This window comes from Balaenoptera borealis, assembly GCF_965194805.1.
Source record: "Balaenoptera borealis genome assembly, chromosome: 9".
NCBI classification, from domain to species: domain Eukaryota; kingdom Metazoa; phylum Chordata; class Mammalia; order Artiodactyla; family Balaenopteridae; genus Balaenoptera; species Balaenoptera borealis.
Genome location: NC_138873.1, coordinates 18,757,216 through 18,781,320, shown reverse-complemented (window position 1 = coordinate 18,781,320; position 24,105 = coordinate 18,757,216). Strand labels below are relative to the sequence as shown.

The 24,105-nt window shown below is 35.3% G+C and overlaps 1 protein-coding gene and 1 long non-coding RNA gene across 5 annotated transcripts in view; one reads left to right on the top strand and one right to left on the bottom strand.

Moving 5' to 3' along the window:
* The window catches only part of ADGB (androglobin), a 166,886-nt gene extending 164,585 nt beyond the window's left edge, over positions 1-2,301 (top strand). For both annotated transcript variants that reach the window (XM_082405431.1, XM_082405432.1), the window contains exon 36: positions 98-2,301. In XM_082405431.1, the coding sequence (XP_082261557.1) occupies positions 98-283 (186 nt within the window). In that variant the 3' untranslated portion in view covers positions 284-2,301. The remainder of the gene's footprint in view (positions 1-97) is intronic.
* LOC309634947 overlaps positions 1-24,105 on the bottom strand; it is a 429,791-nt gene that overhangs the window by 59,296 nt on the left and 346,390 nt on the right. The gene's annotated exons all lie outside the window — the stretch shown is intronic.

Below are 24,105 nucleotides of genomic sequence, written 5' to 3'. Positions count from 1 at the left end.
GAGGAAAGGGAGTGCAGTTTTTTATGGAACCATAATAAGGCTCTATCAGTCGATCTTATTTGCTTGGGTTTTTTGTTTATTTGTTTGTTTGGATTAGGACTCCTTAGATGAAGCCCGGCAGAAGATCTTCAATATCCGGGAAGAGTATAGAAACAAGTTACTGGAAGCTGAGCGCCAAAGATTGGAGTCTCAGGCTGCGGAGGAAGCCGCGAGCCGGCTAGAGCCAGAAAAGAAGGTCCCGGCTCCAGACACACAAAAAAAACAGAAAGGAAAGAAAAAGTGACCAGGAGATGCCCAATACTCCTTTTCCTCCAAAGAGGGAAAACCTACTTTTAATTATCTATAACTTTGCCTTTTGATGAAAATAAGGTATTAGGTCAATTGAAAATAGACGTTTTCCCACCTTAGAAGTAGTTTCTGTGTTTTGATGTTAACTTACTGGTTTTTCCCAGAGAGCTATGATTTGAGTTTAAAATTTCAATAAAAATAGTCTCAAAATATTTGGAATGTAATAAAATATATGTGTCTCACTCTGAATTGCTTCATTTTTAGTTAGTGCCAGAACAGGATCATAAGTGAACCAACAGGATTGCCTTTGAAAAATTCAACAATGATAAAAATAGCTATTGCTCTTTCATCTCTAAGACGTTAATATATTAAAAAATATGTTTCAAAATCATTAAACAGGGTAGAGATGACGCTCTGTATGAATGAGTCTAGATTGAAGCATGAAAAACACACTCAAAAAAAAAAAAAAAACCTCCAAAAATAAATAAAACTTAAAAAAAAATTTTAATAAAAAGTATGCTTCAGACTTGTGCTTTTCTTTTTCAAAGCAGAATGTCAACAAACCCCCTTCATTGGGCAAGAACTTTTGTAGGTTAAGCACACACTCAAAGTGCTAGAAGCTTGAATTCTAAAAATGAGTCAGAGCAACCCAGGCATAGAGAATGTGATCACACACATCCTTTGTTATGTGTACCAGCATTGTATTTTTTGTAACATAGAGCATGTTCTTGTATGCTAGTTTAAAAAAAAAACAGTGAGTGCCTTAACTGAGACACGTGGTAGGAAACTGCCCCCAAAGCACACTTCCAATTCATGACTTTCTCAGGTGAAAATTCCCATAGTATTTCTGAACCAGTCAAAGCTGTTCCACTTTGATAGATGATTTCACTTTTTTCATTTATTTAAATTCCTTATTATTAAAATTTTAATTCTTTATACATATGTATGTGTAAATCTACTTATTTAAATATGCAAACACATACATTTTTCCTCTAGTACTCTTTGCCTGCACTTCCTTCACAACCCTCTGATCTACCAGCCCCTCCCAAATAATCCATGGGAACAACCTAGTGTGGATGTTACCATACTTTTCACTTATCTCATGTCATTATACATCAATATTTATATTATATCATGGCTTGTTTTACAAATTGATTAATTATACATACTTCACTTTATTTTGATTTTTCTCACCATACAATACAAAATCTAGTCAAAAGTAATTTATTATTTTTTAACTGCTGTGCAACATTCCATAGTATAAATATACCATAATTTAACCAGCTAATGACTGACTTTGGTTTTAGATTTTTACTATACAAGCTAATCTACATGAAAATGTGTGTGTACATGTGTGTATCAGGATAGTCAAGTACAGCTGACCTTCAAACAACACAGGTTTGAACTGTGCAGGTCCACTTACACATGAATATTTTTCAATAAATATATTGGAAAAAATTTTTGGAGACTTGCAACAATTTGAAAAACTCACAGATGAACTGTGTAGCCTAGACATATAAAAAAAAATTAAGAAAAAGATATGTCATGAATGCATAAAATACATGTAGACACTAGTCTGTGTTATCATTTACTACCATGAAATGTCACAAATCCATTATAAAAAGTTAAAATTTATCATCAAAATAAACACTTGCAGATCATACCTGGTGCCTTTGGCAGTCAAGAGAAATATAAACAAACATAAAAAGGTAGTATTTGGGGCTTCCCTGGTAGCGCAGTGGTTGAGAGTCTGCCTGCCGATGCAGGGGACATGGGTTCGAGCCCTGCTCTGGGAAGAACCCACATGCCGCGGAGCGGCTAGGCCCGTGAGCCACAACTACTGAGCCTGCGCGTCTGGAGCCTGTGCTCCGCAACAAGAGAGGCCGCGATGGTGAGAGGCCCGCGCACCGCGATGAAGAGTGGCCCCCGCTTGCCGCAACTAGAGAAGGCCCTCGCACAGAAGCAAAGACCCAACACAGCCAAAAATAAATATAAAAATAAATAACAAATAAATTATTTTTTAAAAAAGGTACTATTAAATCATAACTGAATAAAATTTTCTGTAGTATTGGTTCGGCCAAAAAGTTCCTTCGGGTTTTCCCAGCTGTTACAAAAACCTGAAGGAACTTTTTGGCCGACCCAGTGTTTACTGTAATAATTTTGTAGCCACTTCCTGTTGCTTTTGCAGTGAGCTCAAGTGTTGTAAGTATCTGCTTTAAATGCCATGTGATGCTAATCATCTCCATGTGAGAAGTAGTCTCTCCAGTGAAATGCATATGGCAGTAAAAAATGATCTCTCATAGAATTTGAGTATTTTTCACTGCGTTCAGCGCAATACTGTAAACCTTGAATAACATCAGGGGACCCATACAAAGTGTCACTAGTGATGCAGAAAGTGCTCCCAAGAAACAGAGAAAAGTCCTGACGTTACAAGAAAAAGTTGAATTGCTTGATATGTACCATAGATTGGGGTCTGCAGCTGCAATTGCCCAACATTTCAAGATAAATGAATCCAGAATAAGGACCACTGTAAAAAAAAAAAAAGAAAAGAAAATGAAATTTGTGAAGCCATTACTGCAGCTATGCCAGCTGGTGGGAAAACTTTGCAGTTTTTGAGAAATACCTTTTTATCTTGTATTGACAATGTAGCTTTTCTGTGGGGGCAGGATTGCTCTAAGAAAGGCATGCCTATACACTCTAATATGATTCAAGAAAAAGCAAAATCATTATATGACAACTTAAAGCAAAAGGAAGGTGAAGGATCTAAAGCTGGAAATTTAATGCCAGCAAAGGATGGTTTGATAATTTTAGAAAGAGGTTTGGCTTAACAAATGTCAGGATGACAGGAAAGCAGCTTCTCCTGACCTAGAGGCCGCCGACAAGTTCCCAAAAGCCATTAAATAAATGAACAGAAAGGCTATCTGCCTGAACAGCTTTTAATGCAGACAAAAGTATCTATTCTAGGAAAAAAAAAAATACCACAAAGGACATTTATTAGTAAGGAAGAGAAGCGAGCACCAGGCTTTAAAGCAGGAAGGGACAGGCTAACGCTACTGTTCTGTGCAAATGCAGTTGGGTTTATCAGGACTGCCCTTATCTACGAAGCTGCTAACCCCCAAGCCTTGAAGCGAAAAGATAAACACCGGCTGCCAGTCTTGGTTGTATCACAAGAAGGCCTGGACACTGGAACCCCTTCTTCTGGATTGGTCAGTCAGGAAGTACCTTGCCAGTAAGTGACTGCATTTTAAAGTTCTTTTGATATTTGGACAATGACCTGGCCACGCAGAACCCCATGAGTTCAACATCGAAGGTGTTCAAGTGGTCTACCTGCCCCTCAAACACAACAGCTCTAATGCAGGCTCTAGATCAAGGGGTCATAATGTAACAGAGGAAGAACAGAACTAACACCCTGTTGAAACTGCCTCCCTCATTCTTTAGCCTATATATTCTATTACTTTAGTCCTGCATGTCAAGAGTTAAACATTAGAGAAACACTGCTTGTGCCCAAATAGCTCAGTAAGTTTCCCGAAGAAAGTTCCCATCCTGCCGTCCAGGGTTAGTTATGGCTATTACTTGTTGTCGATAAGGTTTCAGCCTAGAAACCTTGCAAATAAGCAGAGATAAGAATGGTAAAGTAAAAATAACTGCTAACAACTTGAAGGTATTGCAGGAGCCCTGTGATCCGGCCAACATGAGCAAGCAGAAGCACAAAGAAATGTCATGCTTCCCTTGAAGGCCAGGTGGCTCCAAAAAGTCTGCAATCTGCCTTTACCCTTTAATCGTGAGCCCTCCCACTTCCCCTTTTCCCTTAGCATAAAAGAAGCCTGAATCTACTCCAAGTTAAGATGGTTCTTTAGGACATTATTCCACCACCTTCTCGGTTTGCTGGCTTCCTGAATAAAGTCTCTAGTCCCTGCCCAGCACCTTGTCTCTCAACTTATTTGCCTGTCGTGATGTGAGCAGTACAAGCTTGGACTCGGTAACAATAAGGAACTTAAAGACTTATTACACACAGGACTCTATGGAAAGGATTATTAATGCTATAGAAGAGAACTCGAATAGAGAGAACATCATGAAAGTCTGTAAAAATTACACCATTGAATGTGCCATCGTTGTTATAGAAGAAAGGTGTGAAAGCCAGAAGGCCCAATACAATAAATTCCTACTGGAGAAAACTGTGTCCAGATGTTGTGCATGACTTCACAGGATTTACGACAGAGCCAATCAAGAAAATCATGAGAGAGATTGTGAATATGGCAAAAAAAATGCGGTGGGGTGGGGTGAAGCATTTCAAGATAAGGATCTTGGAGAAATTCAAAAGCTAACAGATACCACACCAGAGGAATTCACAGAAGACAACTTGGTGGAGATGAGTGCTTCCAAACTAGTGCCAGATGAGGAGGAAGAAGACACAGAAGAAGCAGTGCCAGAAAACAGATTGACATTAGACAATCTGGCAGAAGGGCTCCAATTATTCAAGACTGCTTCTGACTTATTTTACAACATGGACCTTTCTATGATACGGGCACTGAAACTAAAGCAAACGGTAGAAGAAGGCTTGGAACCATACAGAAACTTTTAGAGAAGTGAAAAAGCAAAAAAGTCACACAGAAATTAGAATGTATTTCTGTAAAGTTAGACCTAATGTGCTTGTCTCTCCTCCTCCCCTTCTACCTCCTCCAGCTCTGCCACCTTTGAGACAGCAAGACCAACCCCTCCTCTTCCTCCTCAGCCTACTCAACGTGAAGACGATAAGGATGAAGACCTTTATGATGATCCACTTCCACTTAATGGATGGTACATAATCATCATGCCTTACAGTTAATACACTTATCTGCCATGTATGTGTGTGTCTTCGTGTGAAAATCTAATAACTGTATGTCAAGCACTGCATGAGATGCTTTTGTGTCACCATCATCATCACTGTCGCCTAAATATTCATCCTGTAGGACATCCTGTGAAAGATTTGCATTGAAGGGGAGAGCCTATGCTTACATAGACATATGGTGAGTGATCATTAATATAAAATTAATATGCATTAGTTTTCTTACTGTTTTATAACTTTGCTTTCAAAGAATTATAGTATATTACTATACAGTATGCCTCTCTCATAATTGAAGAAACTGCCTACCAGCCTATCATCACAGGTAAATGGCTTTTTAAAAACTGTTAACAGTATTTCCGATACTGTATTATGAATATGACTATAATACTGTATGTCACAAAAATTTTATGTCGATTCATTCATGAGTGTATAGGCTAAGCTGCCGTGAAGCACTTGTATTAATTACATTAGGCGACCGTAAAGCAATCATATTGCTGCTGCTTTATTATCAATGCATGAATTGCTATACCTGTAAATAAATATAAATTTCTTTTTCACATTATCTTTTCATTTTTGATGTCGTGTTAGTAATTAGTATAACATCTACAGTGTTTTGTATCATATAGACAATACTGATGTATTAGGTACTGACAGACGATTCACCTTGTAAACAGACAATGTAAATTTACATTATCATTAAATACAGTACTGTAAATGTACTTTCTCTTCCTTATGATTTTCTTAATAACATTTTCTTTTATCTAGTTTACTTTATTGTAAGAATACAGTATATAATACATATAACATACAAAATATGTGTTAGTCAACTGTTTATGTTGTCGATAAGCCGTCTGGTCGACAATAAGCTGTTAGTAGTTAAGTTTTTGGTGGAGTCAAAACTTATACTTGGGCTTCCCTGGTGGCACAGTGGTTGAGAATCTGCCTGCTAATGCAGGGGACACGGGTTCGAGTCCTGGTCTGGGAAGATCCCACATGCCGCGGAGCAACTAGGCCCGTGAGCCACAACTGCTAAGCCTGTGCGTCTGGAGCCTGTGTCCCACAACAAAAGAGGCCACGACAGTGAAAGGCCCGCGCACCACGATGAAGAGTGGCCCCCGCTTGCTGCAACTAGAGAAAGCCCTCGCACAGAAACGAAGATCCAACACAGCCAAAAATAAATAAATAAATAAATAAATTTATTAAAAAAAAGTTATACTTGATTTTCGACTGCACGGGGGTTGGTGCTCCTAACCTCCACTTTGTTCAACTGTAGTAATTGGTATTTTAAATTCTTTTCAAGTTAGATGAAATTCAGCTGCAAGCATATCTTGTCTTTATAATTAAATTATTTATCTTTAATCATCAATCACTTCTGTCAAATCTTTTTTATTGCTGTCATCATTTATTTGATTTTTAAATTTTTTTTACCTTTTTATTCTCTACTTTTCTTGTTATACTTTTTAACCTATTGCTTTTCTGAGCTTTTCTATTTTTCTATTTCTGATTTTTCAAAGCTCTAAAATTTAAAAAATTTTTACTATACAACATTTTTCTTTTGATTAATACACACTTCTCTGGTATGTTCTTATTTTCTATCTGAATGTTATTTGCTTCATTTTCATCTCATTACCTTTAATAATTTATATAGAGTTAGACAGATTTTACCCACTATTTTTTTTTTAAGCTTCTTATGGCGGTCTTTATTTTTCTTTTCAAACAACTTCACTGCTTTGTCTGATTATAACTATACATGTCCACTGTAAAAAACTTAAAGCATAACAAGTATAAAAGAAGGGAGAAAAAAATCATCTGAAATCCTGCCACTCAGATAAACTATTGACATTCTGATGATCATCTTCCTAGATATATTTGTGTGCATATATACACACAGAGATGTCCAGTTTTATACAAATTAAACCATACTATACATGTTTTTTAAGAGTCATGTTGAAAGTTCTTTAATATTTTATGCCCACTAGAAATTTTTTAAAATAGATCAAACTATTTTCCTTCCTTCCTCATGTTTAACAGCTTACTGAGGTATAATTGACATAAACTGCACATACTTAAAGAGCACAAGTTTTAATAGGTTTTGATGTAATAATAAACATATCCATCACTCACAAAACGTTTCTTCCTGTCTTTTTGTTATGCTTCTCTTTTGCTCATCCCTGCAACCACTGTTCTTTCTGTTATGATAGATTAGTTTGCATTCGCTAGTTTTTTATATAAGTAGAATCATACTACATGTACTCTTTTTGTCTGGCTTCTTTCACTTAGCATAATTATTTTGAAATTTATCCATGTTGTTTTATGTACCTATTAGTTCATTTCCTTTTATTGTTTGGTAGTATTCTATTATATGCTTATAAAACGATTTGTTTATCCATTCACCTATTGATGGACATTTTAGGCTGTTTTCAGTTTTTGGCAATTACAAATGAAGCCATTATAAACATTCGTGCTTAAATCTTTGTATGGACATATGCTTGTATTTTTCTTGGTGAATACTCGGAGTGGAATGACTGGGTCATGTGGTAGGCATATGATTATTTTGTTTAACTTTTTACCTGTATTCCAAAGCAGTGGGATCATTTAATATTCCCAAAAGTTTCAGTTCTCCCACATGCCCACCAACACTTGGTATGGTCAATCTTTTTCATTTTAGCTGTCTAACAGGTTTGTAGTGGTATCTCTTATGGTTTTAATTTATATTTCTCTAGTGACTAATGACACTGAGCATCTTTTCATGTGCTTATTTTCCATTCACATAACTCTTTTGGTGATGTGTCTGATCAAATATCTTGCTTATTTTTCATCAACCTGTTTGTTTTCTTATTATTGAGTTTTTAGAGTTCTGTATATATTCAGGATACAAGCCCTTTGTTGGATACATGATTTGCAAATATTTTCTCCCAGTCTATGGCTTGTCTTTTTATTCTTCTGATAGAATAAAAACTTTTTAATTTTGATGAAGCCCAATTATCAGCTTTTTATGGATTATGCCTCTGTGTCATACCTAAGGAATATTTGTCTCATCCAAGGTCATAAATATTTTCTCTTATGTTTTCTTCTAGAACTTTCATACTTCAAGTTTTATATTAAGGTATATGATCCACTTTGAGTTAATCTTTACATATGGTTAAGGTAAAATTGCATTTGGTTAAGGCCTAAAGTTAATATGTAAACATGAACTTATGTTGGATAATAAAATTAAAGGTGGTTTTCCTTGTTTCAATATTTTTCTTTTAGAATATTAGAATGCTAACTTTTTAATGAACATACCATTATAAAAAGGAAATACTATGGGGTCAAGATGTGTTCCTAAGCTGCGCCCTAAACCTAATCCACTGAAATGCTGACTTGATAAATGCAGCTGATACAGTAGGGACATCAGCTGCCTCTCAGAGAGAGTGAGTTAGATAACCTGAAACATATGTGGAAACAGTGACATACTGTCTTATTGGTGGAAGACAGTTCTCCATGGGTTTCCCATATTTCTGAATATATTTTGAGCAGAGGAACTAAACCACCTTTGTTCTAGACTTTTTTTTTTTTTTTTTTTTTTGATTTATAACAACAGGAATTTATTTCTCAGTTCTGAAGTCTGGGAAGTCCGAGTTTAAGGTGCTAGCAGATTTGGTTTCTGGTGAGGGCCTGCTTTCTGGTTCACAGACAGCTGTCTTCTTGCTGTGTCTGCACTTGGTGAAAGGGACCTAGATTATCTTTTTAAGGATGTTTGTACTGAGAACAGCTCTGGGAAATAGAGAATATTTCCCTTCAGAGGAGAGAAGGTTTGTTTGCTTTCCAGCAAAATAATGTTTCCCTCTGGCACAGAGGTTTGGCAGATTTGCTTGTATCCCATTATAAAATATGGGTGTTGGATTTTCTAAATTTGGGATTCCTCAGCTGTGACACAAACCCACCAAGTGCATAGCACATATCTGGGCCTTCTGCCGCCCCCATGGAACTTGGGGGCCAGGGTAACGGACATGAGCTTGAAGCTCATCAGCTTGCCATGCCATAAGTAGCCAAGTCTTTTGTGCCTGACCCAAGAGCTTTGTATACTCTTCTAGGCCACCTTGCTAATTTTCAAGTAGGGTAAAGTCTCAGGCCCTTCACAGCTCTTGACACTTACCTCTACTCTTTAGGCTTGAATACAGATCCCCTAAGAGCATATCTGAGTCAGTTTACTGTCAGTGATGCTATCCCACTATTTTAAAAAAGATTTGTTTTTATGAACTATTGGGAGAAGTTTCCTATGTATGATGGATAGTATAGAATAACTTTCCCAACTTTATGGATGGAGGACTCCCTCCCCTATTGTAATCATCAACTATGGCCTTTTATCCAGCTATAATGCTCTATCTCAGAGATAACCTTGGCTTATGAAGGTTTTTTGTTTTGGTTTGGTTTGTTTTTTGCCACTACACCTCTGTTGCCTAACTCTCTGTAAACCTTGGTTTTCAAGGTAGAACTCTCATGTTTAGATATTGTATTTTGCTGCTACAGTACTCTGGTCCCCCACCATTGTGCATTGTTGATGGGGATGTAAATTGGGGCATCCACTATGGAAAACATTGTGGAGGTTCTGCAAAAAATTAAAAATTGAACTACCACATGACCCAGTAATTCCACTTCTAGGTATATATCCAAAAAAAAAAAAAAGACAAAAATCACAATCTCAAAGAGATATTTGCACCCCCTTGTTCATTGCAGCATTATTCATAATATCCAAGATATGGAAACAGCCTAAGTGTTCATCGACAGATGGATAGATAAATAAAGGACAGATAGATAAAAGGACATATAAAGAAAATAAAAAATATATATACACACATATATTTCAGCCATTAACAAAAGGAAATTCTGCCATTTGTGAAAACATGAACCTAGAGGACATTATGGTAATTGAAATAAGCCAGACATAGTAAGACAAATACTGTATAATCTTACTTATATGTGGGATCTAAAACAGTCAGACTCGTAGAAGCAGAAATTAAAGCTGTGGTTACCAGGGGCTGGGAGGCAGAGGAAATGGGGAGGTGTTGATCAAAAGGACGTGAACTTTTAATTATAAGATGAATATGTTCCGGGGAATCTAATGCACAGCATGGTGACTACAGTTAATAATACTGTATTGTATACTCGCAATTTACTAAGAGAGTAGACCTTAAGTGTTTTCACCACACACCAAAAAAAAAAAAAAAAGGTAACCATGTGAGGTGATGGATACATTAACTAAGTTGACTGTGGTTATCATTTCACTATATGTGTACATATATATAATCATCAAACGGACAAGGAGATAAAAGTACACTACTGTAATGTTCTTACATAATACACAAAGTGTTAGAATATTATTTGAATGAAGGCTCCAACAAGTTCACAAAGTATATTGTTAACTTTAAAACTTTAAGCAAAAAATAAAACAAAGGAAATAAGTTATTATTGAAATGAAATAATAAAAATAATTCAATTAACCCAAAAGTAGGTTAGGAAAGAGAGAGAAAATAACAAAGAAAAGCTGGTAAGAACAGAAAATAGATAACAATACGGTAGATTCAACAAAGTATTTCTACTAAATAAAAAATAAATATAGAGTGCAATCTTTAAAATAAAGGAAAAATAAAATCAAAATATTTTGTAATAAGGTACTATGAATATTGATGCATAAATGCTTGGAGTGACTACACTAGAAATACGTGGTACATGAAACACTAGTTACGATGTTCATACCTATACGTGAAGTCACTGAAAATGCAACATGTACAACTTCAGACTGATATACAGGTGGTTTGTAATTGTGACTCAAATATTTGGAATGAGGTTGCCATTGGTGATACATTTTCCTAAACAGTGAACAACCCTTTTCAGAGATAACAGTGTTTAGTCTGCCCTTACTGTACACAATGGTTGCATTCCTGAAATATTCAGTGAACTTTAAACCGTGCAAGAGACACTTTGGTTTTATATATCTTACAAAGTTAGGTTCTTGGTTCACCAACTTGTTTTTAGACTACATGAATGTTGGGCCATTCAAATCATTTATAGGAGGAAAGATAATTCTCTGTTCCATGTAACTCTTTAAAAAATTGAGGGATGTCTAACATAGTTTGCTTTCAACCAATAAATAGTAGTAGTTCTCTCCTATTATTGGGACAACCTGAAATGCCCCCCACCATATATTTCCTAAATATTCTCTAAAGGTGTCATTTTCCCCCCTCAGATCATCCTCATGTAGAAAAATAGTAAAGATTGCTGGGACGGTGAAGATAGTAATGTCTGTGGATCATAGTTAACAAATAACTCTCTTAGAATACATAGCCATATAAATATTCTCCATAGTGTTGAGTTAACCAGGGTAGAGCTATAAAGCATATCATTGTTCCTACAATCCTTAGGCTGTTGTCTTTGACAAAGTATATGGCTTACCATTCAGTTTCTTCCTCCTTTGTTTCTTACCATCTACCTATTTACAACCCCCCCAAGTACTTCAAGGTCAACCCCTCCTTTCTCAGAACCGCTTGTAAAAGCAGAGAAAACAGTTTTCCTCTTCTGCAGTCACAGGCCTGCCTCTGAGTCAATAGTAATAATCCCCAGGGTGCAATTCCGGTGATAATGAAACATCATTATCAGAGCAATGTAACTCCTCGGTGTCTCCAACACCTTCTCTGAAGAATAACATTGTGGCTTTTCCATTTGCAAAATCAAAGCATCCATTAAAGTACTTTTTGAAATGTAACCAGGGACAGTCTTCATTTAAGGGGATCAGAACATTGCTAACAACTTCAATAGACTTTTAACTGGCTTCTAGAAATCAAGTTTCCAAAAACACAAAACATTGACTTCTAGTCTCCAGCCCCCTGTTAATATAAACTACTGGCACATATTGGATATATTCTGCATGAGAAATGTTGCGTATATTCTGATATGTTAACTGATATTTACCTTGTGTCTCTGTCTCATTCAAAAGAAGCCCTTGCATCCACTGACTCTTGAAAATGGGAAAATAGAGGGAGAAGTGGCAAGAAGAGCCACACAGTAAAGGACTTCCCCCCAGAGAAGAAACACTGTGCTGCCACCCTCGACCCCTGGCTTGGGTCATATCCCAGGTGGGATTATTTATACCAGGTTAAATAAAATGTTCAATGACCTTCACAGAACAGTTCTGAAATTAACATTATGAAAGAACTTTGTTTCAAGCTGTTGTTACAACATTTTTTGTCTAATCAATTACAAAACAGATTTTATTCATCTTAATTTAGATAAAATAGTTTCCAAACACAGGTGTGTTTTCATGTAAGAGCTTCATTACATACTGAAGGCTTTGCAAGTGCTTGGAACTTCAGGCTAAACATCCCTGTTTTTGGTATGAGCACATATGGCGGTATCACCACACAGTATGATTTGTTTTTGAAATGAACCTATATGATAAATCACTCTACCATATATATATATATATATATATATATATATATATAGAGAGAGAGAGAGAGAGAGAGAGAGAGAGAGTATGGTATATATATATGCACATATATATATATATATATTCAACCTATAACTTTAGACAATTCTAACTTTATTCAAATAAGCCCAACACTTCTAATACATTTTGCAATTATAAAAATTCACTAATCTGTAAATCACTTCCCCATCTGGTATATAATATAATGACACTCTTTAATTTCAATGTTTACCAAACTGTTGATTCAGAATCACCAATTCAGATAGCATATGGATGTATCTTTCATTCCACTGTAGGTGGTTGATATATTTTGACAGATACAGAGAAAACTCATAAAAAATGATGTTTGCTTTAGAGGAAACTATTCCAAATTAATATGTTACATAGTAAAGACTTAACAGTTAATATATAAATGGTTAAATAATATAAATCATGATTGTAGCGCATGGGTGAAATTGGGCTAAGTTGGTTATCATCTTTATAACATTTTATGAATTTGAGAAAAAATTTACATGCCGTTTTCACCAAGAATATTAAACTTGTACAAATGGCCAAAATTATATTAGATACAACCTCATCAATGACTATTCCACTGATTAATAATATAATACAAAATTGTTCTTATGTGTTTTTTTCTCATGGACCTTTGAGGTTTTCATGTATTTCTCCACAAACTCAGCCAATTTTTAACTCAGTTGCTTCTGAAGTAGCATGTGCCCAAAGTCTGCATATTCTACAATAAGATGTGTGGAAAACAACCTTTGGCAAATAATATAAAAGGTTGTATAAGGACCTTCATTTCCATAGCAAATCATTTGAAGTCATTAAACTTTTAAAGTTACACTCTATGAAAACAGTTTTTAGAATAGTCAATTTGAATTCAAAAGATGCTTTTTTCCAATTTACAATTCATACAGACTCCTTATATTTACTCTTCCTTTTTCATTTATCAACATTTTAGTCATCTCTGTATCCATAAAGACAAAGAAGAAGAAAGCAGGAGAAAATCCAAAGAGTTTCATGTGTGGTTTACAGATATGATTTAAAAATTTCCTGAAGGGAAGTGAAAGTTCCTTATGAGAAGTTCATATGTCATCCGCACATTTCAATAACCCTGGACCTTCAGTACCCTGGATACTTCAAACTTGGCTGATAAGCTTTATTTCTTCAGCTGTGTCATTATTGTTTAACTAGTTTGTCACATTAGGATCATTTATAATACTTTATATAAAGACTTTTTCTCTGTTATCTAATGGTTTATAGCCTCCTTGAGTGCCAGAACTACATCATAATTGTCATATATTAAGCATCTTAATTATCCACAGATTATAGCACAAAACTGTACAGAGTAGGCTCTCAGTAGATTATAATTGAATAAATTTGCATTATTTGAGCTATTAGGCTGATGTTAAAATGGGCCTATATCAATGCTTATGATCATTTTCAAAAATGTATCAGATTGGCCTTCAAGTGGAAATATTGAAAAATACAGTATACAGAGCTTAAAAAAAGATTTACACCCTTAAGAGACTGTGATAACACCAGATGGCAGGTTGTCAACAATGGAATTTTGCAGCGTTCACAGAAGACATGTATCATAGGCTAGGTGAGACAGCTTCATTCTCCAAATAGGATCTTAAATTATACACCACTAAAGCAACCAGGGAGCTCATATTCATGCAATTAAAACGAGAATGTTCCAAACTTACAAAAGCATATATCTTTTACTGATGTCTTTGTCTAGAAGAGCATCCCTTTAGTTGATTTTTGCCCCTTTCCCCCACGCAACTCCAATATACAAGTATATACAAGTGTGGATCAGAGAATAAACAATGAATGAAAATGGAAGAACAGGAGACACACCCATCACTGCTTCATAGCAATTCTGAAATTCCTCAGGGTAGACATTGTAAAGGCCCCACCAAGCAATGGGAAAGATCCTTGATCAGGTCTGATTTTGCACCCTAGGAAGACTTTGCTATTCAGTTGATCTCCATGGTCCCTGGTTCCATAGAATTTCTTCTTTTCTATTATACTCTTTGGCCATAACTGAAGTGGCTGTTTTGAAAGTATGTCCTTCTTGGAAGCTGACCAGTGTTTGTATCCTGGTTCCTCAAAATTCCTATGGATATTTTGTATGTAGATATAAATTAATAAGAATAGAATAATTGTGTCCATAATAAAAATAGCAAAGGCAGTTAAAATAAGGGATAACAATAGTTTCCATTCCTATCTCCCTAGGAGTCTGTGTATCCTACAATATACATCTCATTTCTTGTTTCTGCCTGCCCTGAATCCCCTCTACTGGTGTTTTTTTGTTTGTTTTTTGTTCTGTGTGTGTGTGTGTGTGTGTGTGTGTGTGTGTGTGTGTGTGTGTGTGTGTGTTTTAGCAGCAACAAAAGAGCTAAAGCTGGGTCATGAGCATCTCAAAGGGACTGTCCATTATATTAGTATCTGCTACCTCACTTTCTGTCTTTTCTGGTCTGGGTTTTTCTTCAAATCTGTGAGTTATTCAAATATCTCTCCAATGACATTTTTTCTTAAGATAACCAGAGTTTGTTTCTGTTATATATAACCAAAAGAACCATAACTCATACACTCAAAGCTCACTTTGGGTTCTACTCCCTGAAATAGTTGGATTCTGAAATTTAGAAGAGACACTTTAGAAGTTTTTAAAAAACAATGACCTACATTCCAGGGCAAGCATTCTTAACCTGGGGGGTTTTAGGTGATCCCTGAGCCTCCTGCAATTATATATGTTGTCTTTTGATGAAATCTATAGCTTTCATCATATTATTAAAGAAGTCTATAACCCGTAAAATTCTAACAACTACTGCTCTAAAAATTTATTTCAGTTTTCAATTAGCATAAGGGATAGTAAAATAGTTAAATATTTTCTTTTAGTGCAAATTATTTTTTTCTTTGAAGAACAGCTTAATACCTAGTCAACTTGGAGACATTTATTTCAAAATAAAGCTATTCAACATTAGAATGTTTCTGCAATAGTTATCATGAAATTTACTTCTCTGGAGGTTCTTAAATCTAGTGTAAGTAGTTTAGTTTAAATTCGTCCTCCTTAAAAAGATTGAGTTGGACACCTTGTGAATTTTTAACCCATTCTAACCCTATATTTTTAAGATTCTGTATTTTGAAAAAAAAGAATGGCATCTAAATACAAAATACTGTATGGTGTCAGAGCTCTAGGCCAGCTGTTATTAAAGAAGGAAGTAAGGGCAAAGAGATTTAACTGTAAGATGTTCAGTTGAGAAGTAGAAGTGGAGACTCTTTCTGCAGTAGAACTATCACATGGGAGGGTAAAGAACTGGGGTGTGTACAGATTCATTGGCAGGAGCTAATACATTCATCCAAATGTTGCACTTGAAAATGTCAACATGATTTTTTTTTTTCAGCAAACAGATCTCTTTATTTTCATAAAAGCATTAAACAGATTCAAAAACAATGAGAAGAAAAATAAGAGGGTTTCAATTAGAGAGAAAAACAGAGTGCTGATTCAAATACACAGCTTGGTGGGCTTTGGCATTATTGCAAATCTGGTGGGATAATTAATTGGAAGGTGTTTCATCTCCAGGCAGCTCTCAGTATAACTCAGCATCTATCTCAGTGTGCACAGCCGTCTTATTCCACTAGCTAAGGACAGCACATGAAGAAAACTGCATGTGATTTACACTGCCAAGGGAATTTGGAAGATCACTATACTTATTCAAATTGGAATTTAGCCCAGACTCTATTTTTGTCAAAGGAAAAAAAGAAAAGAAAACAAGTTTAAGCATTTTAATAAAGCACAAGAACATTGGTTCATTGGGGATATGGCTCAAGTTTTCCAGGCTCTGAAATTTATATTTCATTCTGCATAAAGGTTCAAGTGGTGCTCTTGATATACCAGTATCTTTTTTATTTAAATAAGCAGTTGCTTATCTAGTTGGGTTTTTTAAAAAATATCTATTTGATAGAACCTGGCTTACAGTCTTGCCCTTGCTCTTCCCCACTAAGCAGACCTCTAAAATCTGGAAAGGATGACAGAGACAACCAAGGAGATAACTGGAGTGTCGTAAGAGGGTGAGCCGGTTTTGGACGCCAAGGGGTGGAGGAAGAGCACAGAAGCAAGGCTATCTTTCTTCTCCCCACACAGCAAGGAAGATTACCCAGACCCATTGTTTTCTGATCACCAAACTAGCAAAAGAAGGCAATCAAGGTAGGTTCATTTTCTCCCAGTTAGAACGGGAATCCTTCTGACAACATCAGGTAAGCTGACACCACAGGCAAGAAAGATCAAATGGGAGCCCCACCACAAACAAGCAGCTAGAGAAAGTATTATACTCCTTGCCAGGGCTGTAACTCCCCTTTTTCACTGAGATACTGAGGCAGGCCGAGGGATCTGACAGGAGGAAACCAGCTAGCTGGTACCTGGTTGAGGAAGCATCTTTGCTCCCAGGGGCCCAAGATTCTCTAGGGCATAATCCCTAGGGTAGCTGAAACTATATTGACAAAGGAGGAATTACTCTACCTAATGTTAAGGCTAACTATCTAGCTATTATAATCAAAACAATGTAATATTGGTAGCATGATAGACAGTAGATCAATGGAATGGAATAGAGAACCCAGAAATAGACCCACACAAGTATGCTTAATTAATTTTTGACCAAGATGCAAAACGCTTTCAATGGAAGAAAGATAGCCTTACAACAAACGGTGCCAGAACAACTGCACATCCATAGGCAACAAGAAGGAGGAGGAGAAGGAGAGGAGAAAGAGAAGAAGAAAAAAGGAAAGAAAAAGATAAAAGAACCTCAGCCTAAAACTCTCGCCTCAAACAAAATTTAACTCAAAATGGATAACAGATTTAAATTGGAAACATAAAACTATAAAACTTTTAGAAAAAACATAAAATAAAATCCTTGGGATCTTTGGCAAAGAATTCTTATATCTGACATCAAAATCACAATCCATAAAAGGGAAAAATGGTAAATTGGGCCTCATCAAAATTAAAAACTTTCTCCTCCAAGCATCATATGAAGAGATAAAAAGTCAAACTATACACTGGGAGAAAATATCTGCAAACCACATATCTGACAAAGAACTAGTATTTAAAGTATGTAAATAAGTCTCAAAACTCAACAGTAGAAATTAGAAAATGGGCAAATGACATGAAGACACATCACCGAAGAGGACAAAGAGATAGCAAACAAACACAACAAAAGTTGTTCAACATCATTAACGATCAGGGAAATGCAAATTAAAACCACAATAAGATATCACTTCATAGTTTCAGAATGGTTAAAATAAAAAATATTGACAACACCAAATGCCGGTGAGGATAAGAAGAAACTAGATCGCTCATGTATTGCTGGTGGTAATATAAAATGGTACAGCCACTTTGGCAAACAATTTGGCCGTTCCTCGAAAAAACTAAGCATACAACTATCATATAATACAACAATTGAACTCTTGGGCACTTATCCCAGGAAATGAAAACTTATATTCACCCAAAAACTTACATGAATGTTCACAGCAGCTTTATTCACAACAGCAAAAAACTGGAGTCAGACCAAATGTACTTCAACAGGTGAATGATTAAACAAATAAATGCTGCTAGACATATACCTTGGTTATACTATTCAGGAATAAAAAGGAACAAATAACACACAAAAACTTGGATAAACTTCCAAGGAATGATATTGAGTGAAAAAAGACAATCCCCAAAAGTTACATACTGAATGATTCCATTTATTTAACATTGCAGAAATAACAACATTTTAGAAATGGAGGACAAATTCACGGTTGCCAGGATTTGGAGAGGGGAGCCTGGTTTCATTTAAAAATGGCAACACCAGGTACCCTTATGATGTTGAAAGTGCCTAGCATCCTGGCTGTGGTGGTGGAAACACAGATCTACACAGAAGATAAAATTGTATAGAACTAAATACACACACGGAGAGTTGAGTACAAGTAAAACTATAGAAATCTGAATAAGGTCGGTGGATTGTATGAGGGTCAATATCCTAACTGGGACATTATATTACAGCAGAAGACTATGTCCTTGAGGGCTTTGGGGTTTGGGGTTTGTTTAGAGTGGTCCTGACTAGCTCTGATCTTCCTGCTTTATTTCTGTGTATGAACAGGGTTGACAGGCACCAGGCTGACACCAGTAGTGTGTGCCGTTCTCACAAGCAGTGAGCAGTGCAATGCCCAAGCAGGAGCTTGATACCTGGGGTGGTGATGATGATACAAGATGATCATGACAAGGAACCAGCTGAAATGGGGAGATTTTCTCACAGGCTTAAAAGAAGCACTAATTGCTGCTTGAATTTTCAGTCCACATACCTATGTTCCAAACTCCAAGGATTTGAAACGAATCCTCAGTTATTTGAAATCAGTATATTAATCCTAGCTTTCCAAGAGGAAGTGAAATTGCTTCACTAGTGTTCCTTTCCTAGTGACTTTTCCCATCTGTTGTACTTTAATTTGGCTGGAATTTCATGTGTTAAAACACACAGTGGAGACAAGTCAATTATGAGATAACTTGATGCCACATTTAAAGATCCGTTGAAGTGTGAAATGATTCCCAAGCCTCAGATACAAGGCTGAATAATACAGCACCCACAATAACTGCTAATCTGTGAGGACCTAAAACTAAGGAAGGCTAAGGGGAAGAAAGTTTGATGTTGCAAATTGATTTACTTCAATTCCCAACAAAATTAAGGTTCCTTATGTAAATTTTCTAATGATTGAAGCAGGGGGAAAAAGCTACATCTTTATAAATCTGCAGTGATTCAAAGTCCTTCCCTCAGCTCTCTCAATAGTCTTTTCCCTTTTAATTTTCACCTTCCATCCATCCTCCTCCTCACAATTGCTCAGGGACAAGTATTTGATTATATTTTAAGGGAAAGAAGACTTCTTTGCTCTTCGAGTACTTCATACATAGACCACACTCTACCAAAGGATGTTGTCACTGGGTAGATACTCGAAGTCTAGTATTATTTTGCTTTCCCTTAACCCTCAAAGTTTGCTATCACATTTCCAGGAACTTCCCAGCTTCCCCCAGCACCAATCTTCAGTGTCCCCAAAGGCAGGTAGGTGGAAACCATGGACTCAGGGTTTCTACATTAAAGTGTTCTCATTACCAAGTCTCTTCTCCCTCAAAAATGAAAACAGAAAGCAACAAGACAGAAGCAAAAATTAATAAATGGTGAGTATTTATACCTTATGTGAAAACACTATATATTCCATTTGTTATTTAAAATTATAGTGCTCCAAATGTATAGGTGAAATAGGTAAAGATGATAAAAATTTTTTTTAAATTATCGTACTCAAAATGAAAAAACATGCTTTACTTAGGAGTCCAAAACTGGAGAAGCATCTCTATCTCTACCAGGCAGTAGCAGCAGGGTGGAAATGCAACCAGTACTAGACCCAGGAATCGATAGTCAGTTCCTATAAACATTCAAATTTATTCAAATTTATACATTTATTCAAATTTGTCAGGAAAGAACAGTCATATGTGGTATAGGAAAACCAATTCCAAAAGTTCAGCACACCTTATAGATTTATTTTAATTTTTTTTAAAAAAGCTAATACACATTCATTTTAAAATAAATTTGAACAATACAGATATATGTATATCTGTATACATATATTTAGCTGCAATGTGTAGTTTATCTACTATGTCTGAAAATTAATTATTTTATTTAATTATAACCTCCCTGTGAAGTAGAATAATTATCATCCTGGATATTCAGGTTTAAAAAAAACAGTAAGGCTAAGGAGGAGGAGACTATGTTATCGAAAATTTTACAGTAAATTATAAAGCGGGGATGTGATCTTTTGCATCCTGTCTCAGGATCTTAAAACTAGTAACTAGTATGCGACATAAGCCCAGACATAATCATAATTCATAGTGTCATTCCTGATCATTTTTGCCAAAAGGAGGTCATAACTTATAAAGTATTCAGCAACTTACTTTTTTTCACTCACCAATCATAGAAAACCTTGCACATCATTATGCATAAACCTCTTTAATACATTCATTCCTTGCTTAACAACTTTTATCCATAACCGAAACTGTGCCACTAAGTGTAAAGTCATTGAATTGAAAAGAAAAATAGAGTTGCCATATGATCTAGCAATCCCACTCCTGGGCTAATACCCAGACAAAACTCTAATTCGAAAAGATACATGCACTCCTCTGTTCATAGCAGCGCTATTCACAATAGCCAAGACATGGAAACAATCTAAATGTCCATTGACAGATGAATGGATAAAGAGATGTGGTACATATATATATAATGGAATATTACTCAGCCATTTAATGAAATAACACCATTTGCAGCAAGATGGATGGAACTAGAGATTATCATACTAAGTGAAGTAAGTCAGAAAGAGAAAGACAAATACCATATGATATCACTTACATGTGGAATCTACGACACAAATGAACATAGCTATGAAAACAAAAACAGACTTACAGATATAGAGAACAGACTTGTGGTTGCCAAGGGGCAACGGGGTGGGGAGGAAAGGAATGAGAGGCTGGGATTAGCAGATGTAAACTATTATATATAGCATGGATAAACAACAAGGTCCTACTGTATAGCACAGGGAACTATATTCAATATCCTGTGATAAACCATAATGGAAAAGAATATGAAAAGAATGTAATATATATGTGTATAACTGTCACTTTGCTGTACAGCAGAAATTAAACACAATACTGTAAATCAACTATACTTCAATAAAAATTTTTTTAAAAATTCAAAAGAAATATGTATACTAATTTTAATGAGAAAAATTATGATTCCTTTCAACCTAACCTAAGATACCAAAACCATTTTCACAGAGAAAAATACATTAATTGACAATAAAACCAAGTTTATATTAGCAATAAAAAACAGTTCGAGAGGAAACAAAATCAGTTTTTCATAAATGAAGAAAACGTAATAATGTCATGAAGGTTTAGTGTACTCAGTGAGAAGGAACAGATAGTGAACGGTGAGGCAGAAGAGAGGTGCAAAGAAGGCAGTCTAAGGAAGACATAGAAAGGTTACGTAATCAACTTTCAGCCAGGCATTCCATATCGTATGTTAAATAAACTACCTTAAAGGACTGCAGAATCTTTATTTCCCTCTTCCTCTTCAGTCCTCCTTTATCACACCTATCCTTTGCTCCATGATTAAAGTTTTCTCACTTTTCTTTCTATAACATTTACTTTGTCAATTTTTGAGCCATTTGGGCACTCGTGGTTAACTTTTAATTCAAAGTAGACTTGAAAGTAAAGGCTAAACACAAGAGTAGGTCAAAACATTTGGAAATAGGAATGCATGTGCATAAAAGCCAAAGTCATAGAAGTTGCTACTCTTTTATCCCTCTTGCTCTGTGTGCCTACAGAAAGGAAGATGTCCTGGGATCAGACAAATCTAACAACAATTCAAATATGTTCTGCGTATGTATCTCCTCGGCACAGAAATTATTGTGTTGACTAAAATTTGAGCATGTCCTTGTCTAAAATGATAAAGTCAAAATATTCTTTAGATTATGTTTCTTTTGTAGGTTTTTAGGTGAAAGCATTGTTACAAAAAAAATAGTCACCCAAAAAGTGGTAAAAATTTTCAAAAAGCATTATGGTGAAAAGTCAGTAATTGAACAATCATTTTGTGAAGTAAATCTATAGTTTTGGCAGCTTATAGAATTGTATATGACTAAATTCTGAATTGTTTAACTAGTCCCCTATTAATGAATATTTAAGTTAGCACTTATTTCATACTATTACAGACAGTGTTGAAATAAGCATTCTTAAACTTAGTTCTTTCAGAGTCCGTATAAGTATTCTTCTAATGTAGATTCCCTGACATGGAATTGCTGAATCATAAGACAGACATATATAAAATTTTAACACATCACATCAAATTACTTTCCACAAGGTTTAAGGTAATTTACATTCCCGCCAACAGTATGTGAAACTAATATCTATTTCCCTATAACTTTACTGGTACTGGAAATTATCAATTTTAACAAATTCTGTAGTTCTGATGGGTAAAATTTTTCACTAATTACTAGTCAGTATAAGCATCATTATCAATTTGATTACCACTTCTATAAATATTCTGCAAGTATCTTTTCTCCATTTTATTGTTTTGTTTTTGTTGTTGTTATCCATTTATTGGAGCTTACTTATACATTAGGGACATTAACATTTTGTTACTTACATTTCAGTTTGTTTAGATTTGACTTTGTCTATTGTACTCCTTAATATACAATAATTTCAACATATTTTGTAGTTAAATTTGTCATTTTTTTTCTTTATGGCAGCTGAATTCCTTATCTTGCTTAAATAGGTTTCATACATCATTAGTTTATCACAAACAGTAGCCAAAATTTTTCTACCATGGTTACAAGATGTAATTTATGTTAGCTCTATCTAAAAATTATTTTATTAAGGTATGTGTGATAGACTTCGTTAGTGCCCAACAATATCTGATTCTCCTCTCTTGTCTAGGCATCCAGAAGACAGTACTTCCCAGCCTTCAGGCCCGTAAGAAGCACTTTATGAATCACTGTGACAAATGGATGTGAGTCGATGTGATGTATGTCGCTTCCATGCTGGAATAGAAAACTGGCACTCCGTGATTTCACATCCTTTGCTTCCCTGTTGGTAGCAAGTGTGGAAGCCATATATTGAAATATCAGAGCCATAAGACCCAAACAACTTGGGTCTATGAGTCGTGTGTGGAAGACGATAGTTATAGAGATTCACCTGACCTGCAGTGCATTTTGCATGAGCAAGAAATAAACACTTTGTGTTAATCACTGAGATTTTACGGGTGTTTTACTACTGTTATGTTACTAACATAAGCTCAACGTATCATGACTAATAGAATATGATACAATACAACTCCAAAATGAACAGATGATAGAAGATTCATAGATAGGTAGATAGATAGATAGATAGGTAGATAGGTAGATAGATAGATAGATAGATAAATAGATAGATAGATAGATGATAGATAGAATTTTCCTCCAAATTAAGAGATAAACTCAAATCAATATATCACAAATGTAATGTTGAACAAAAGAATGAAGATATAACAGAATGAATATTACGTGATTTCATTAATATAAAGTTTGAAAACAAAACTAAACTACAGTGTTAGAATAGTGGTTACCTTTAGGAAGGGGAGAGTTTGTCAGGGGACAAGAGAAGAGATTGTGAGATGATAGTATTAATCTATTTTTGACATAGGTGACGGTTACATGAGTGTTATTCTATGTTCAGCATGGTTTTAAAACTGAATTTATATGGCATCTTTATTAAATATTCTACAAAATGATTTTTTTCACTCAGATGGATGCTGTATGTATGCCAATACACATACATTTAGATTTAGTTCATCCAAAATTTTGTTTTCAAAAATTTTTTAATATTTTATGGCTGTTTGCAGACTTAAGTATTATAGACCAAGTAAAATGCACTTTCCAAGTTTCTTTCTTCACTATGGTCTTTCATATTATG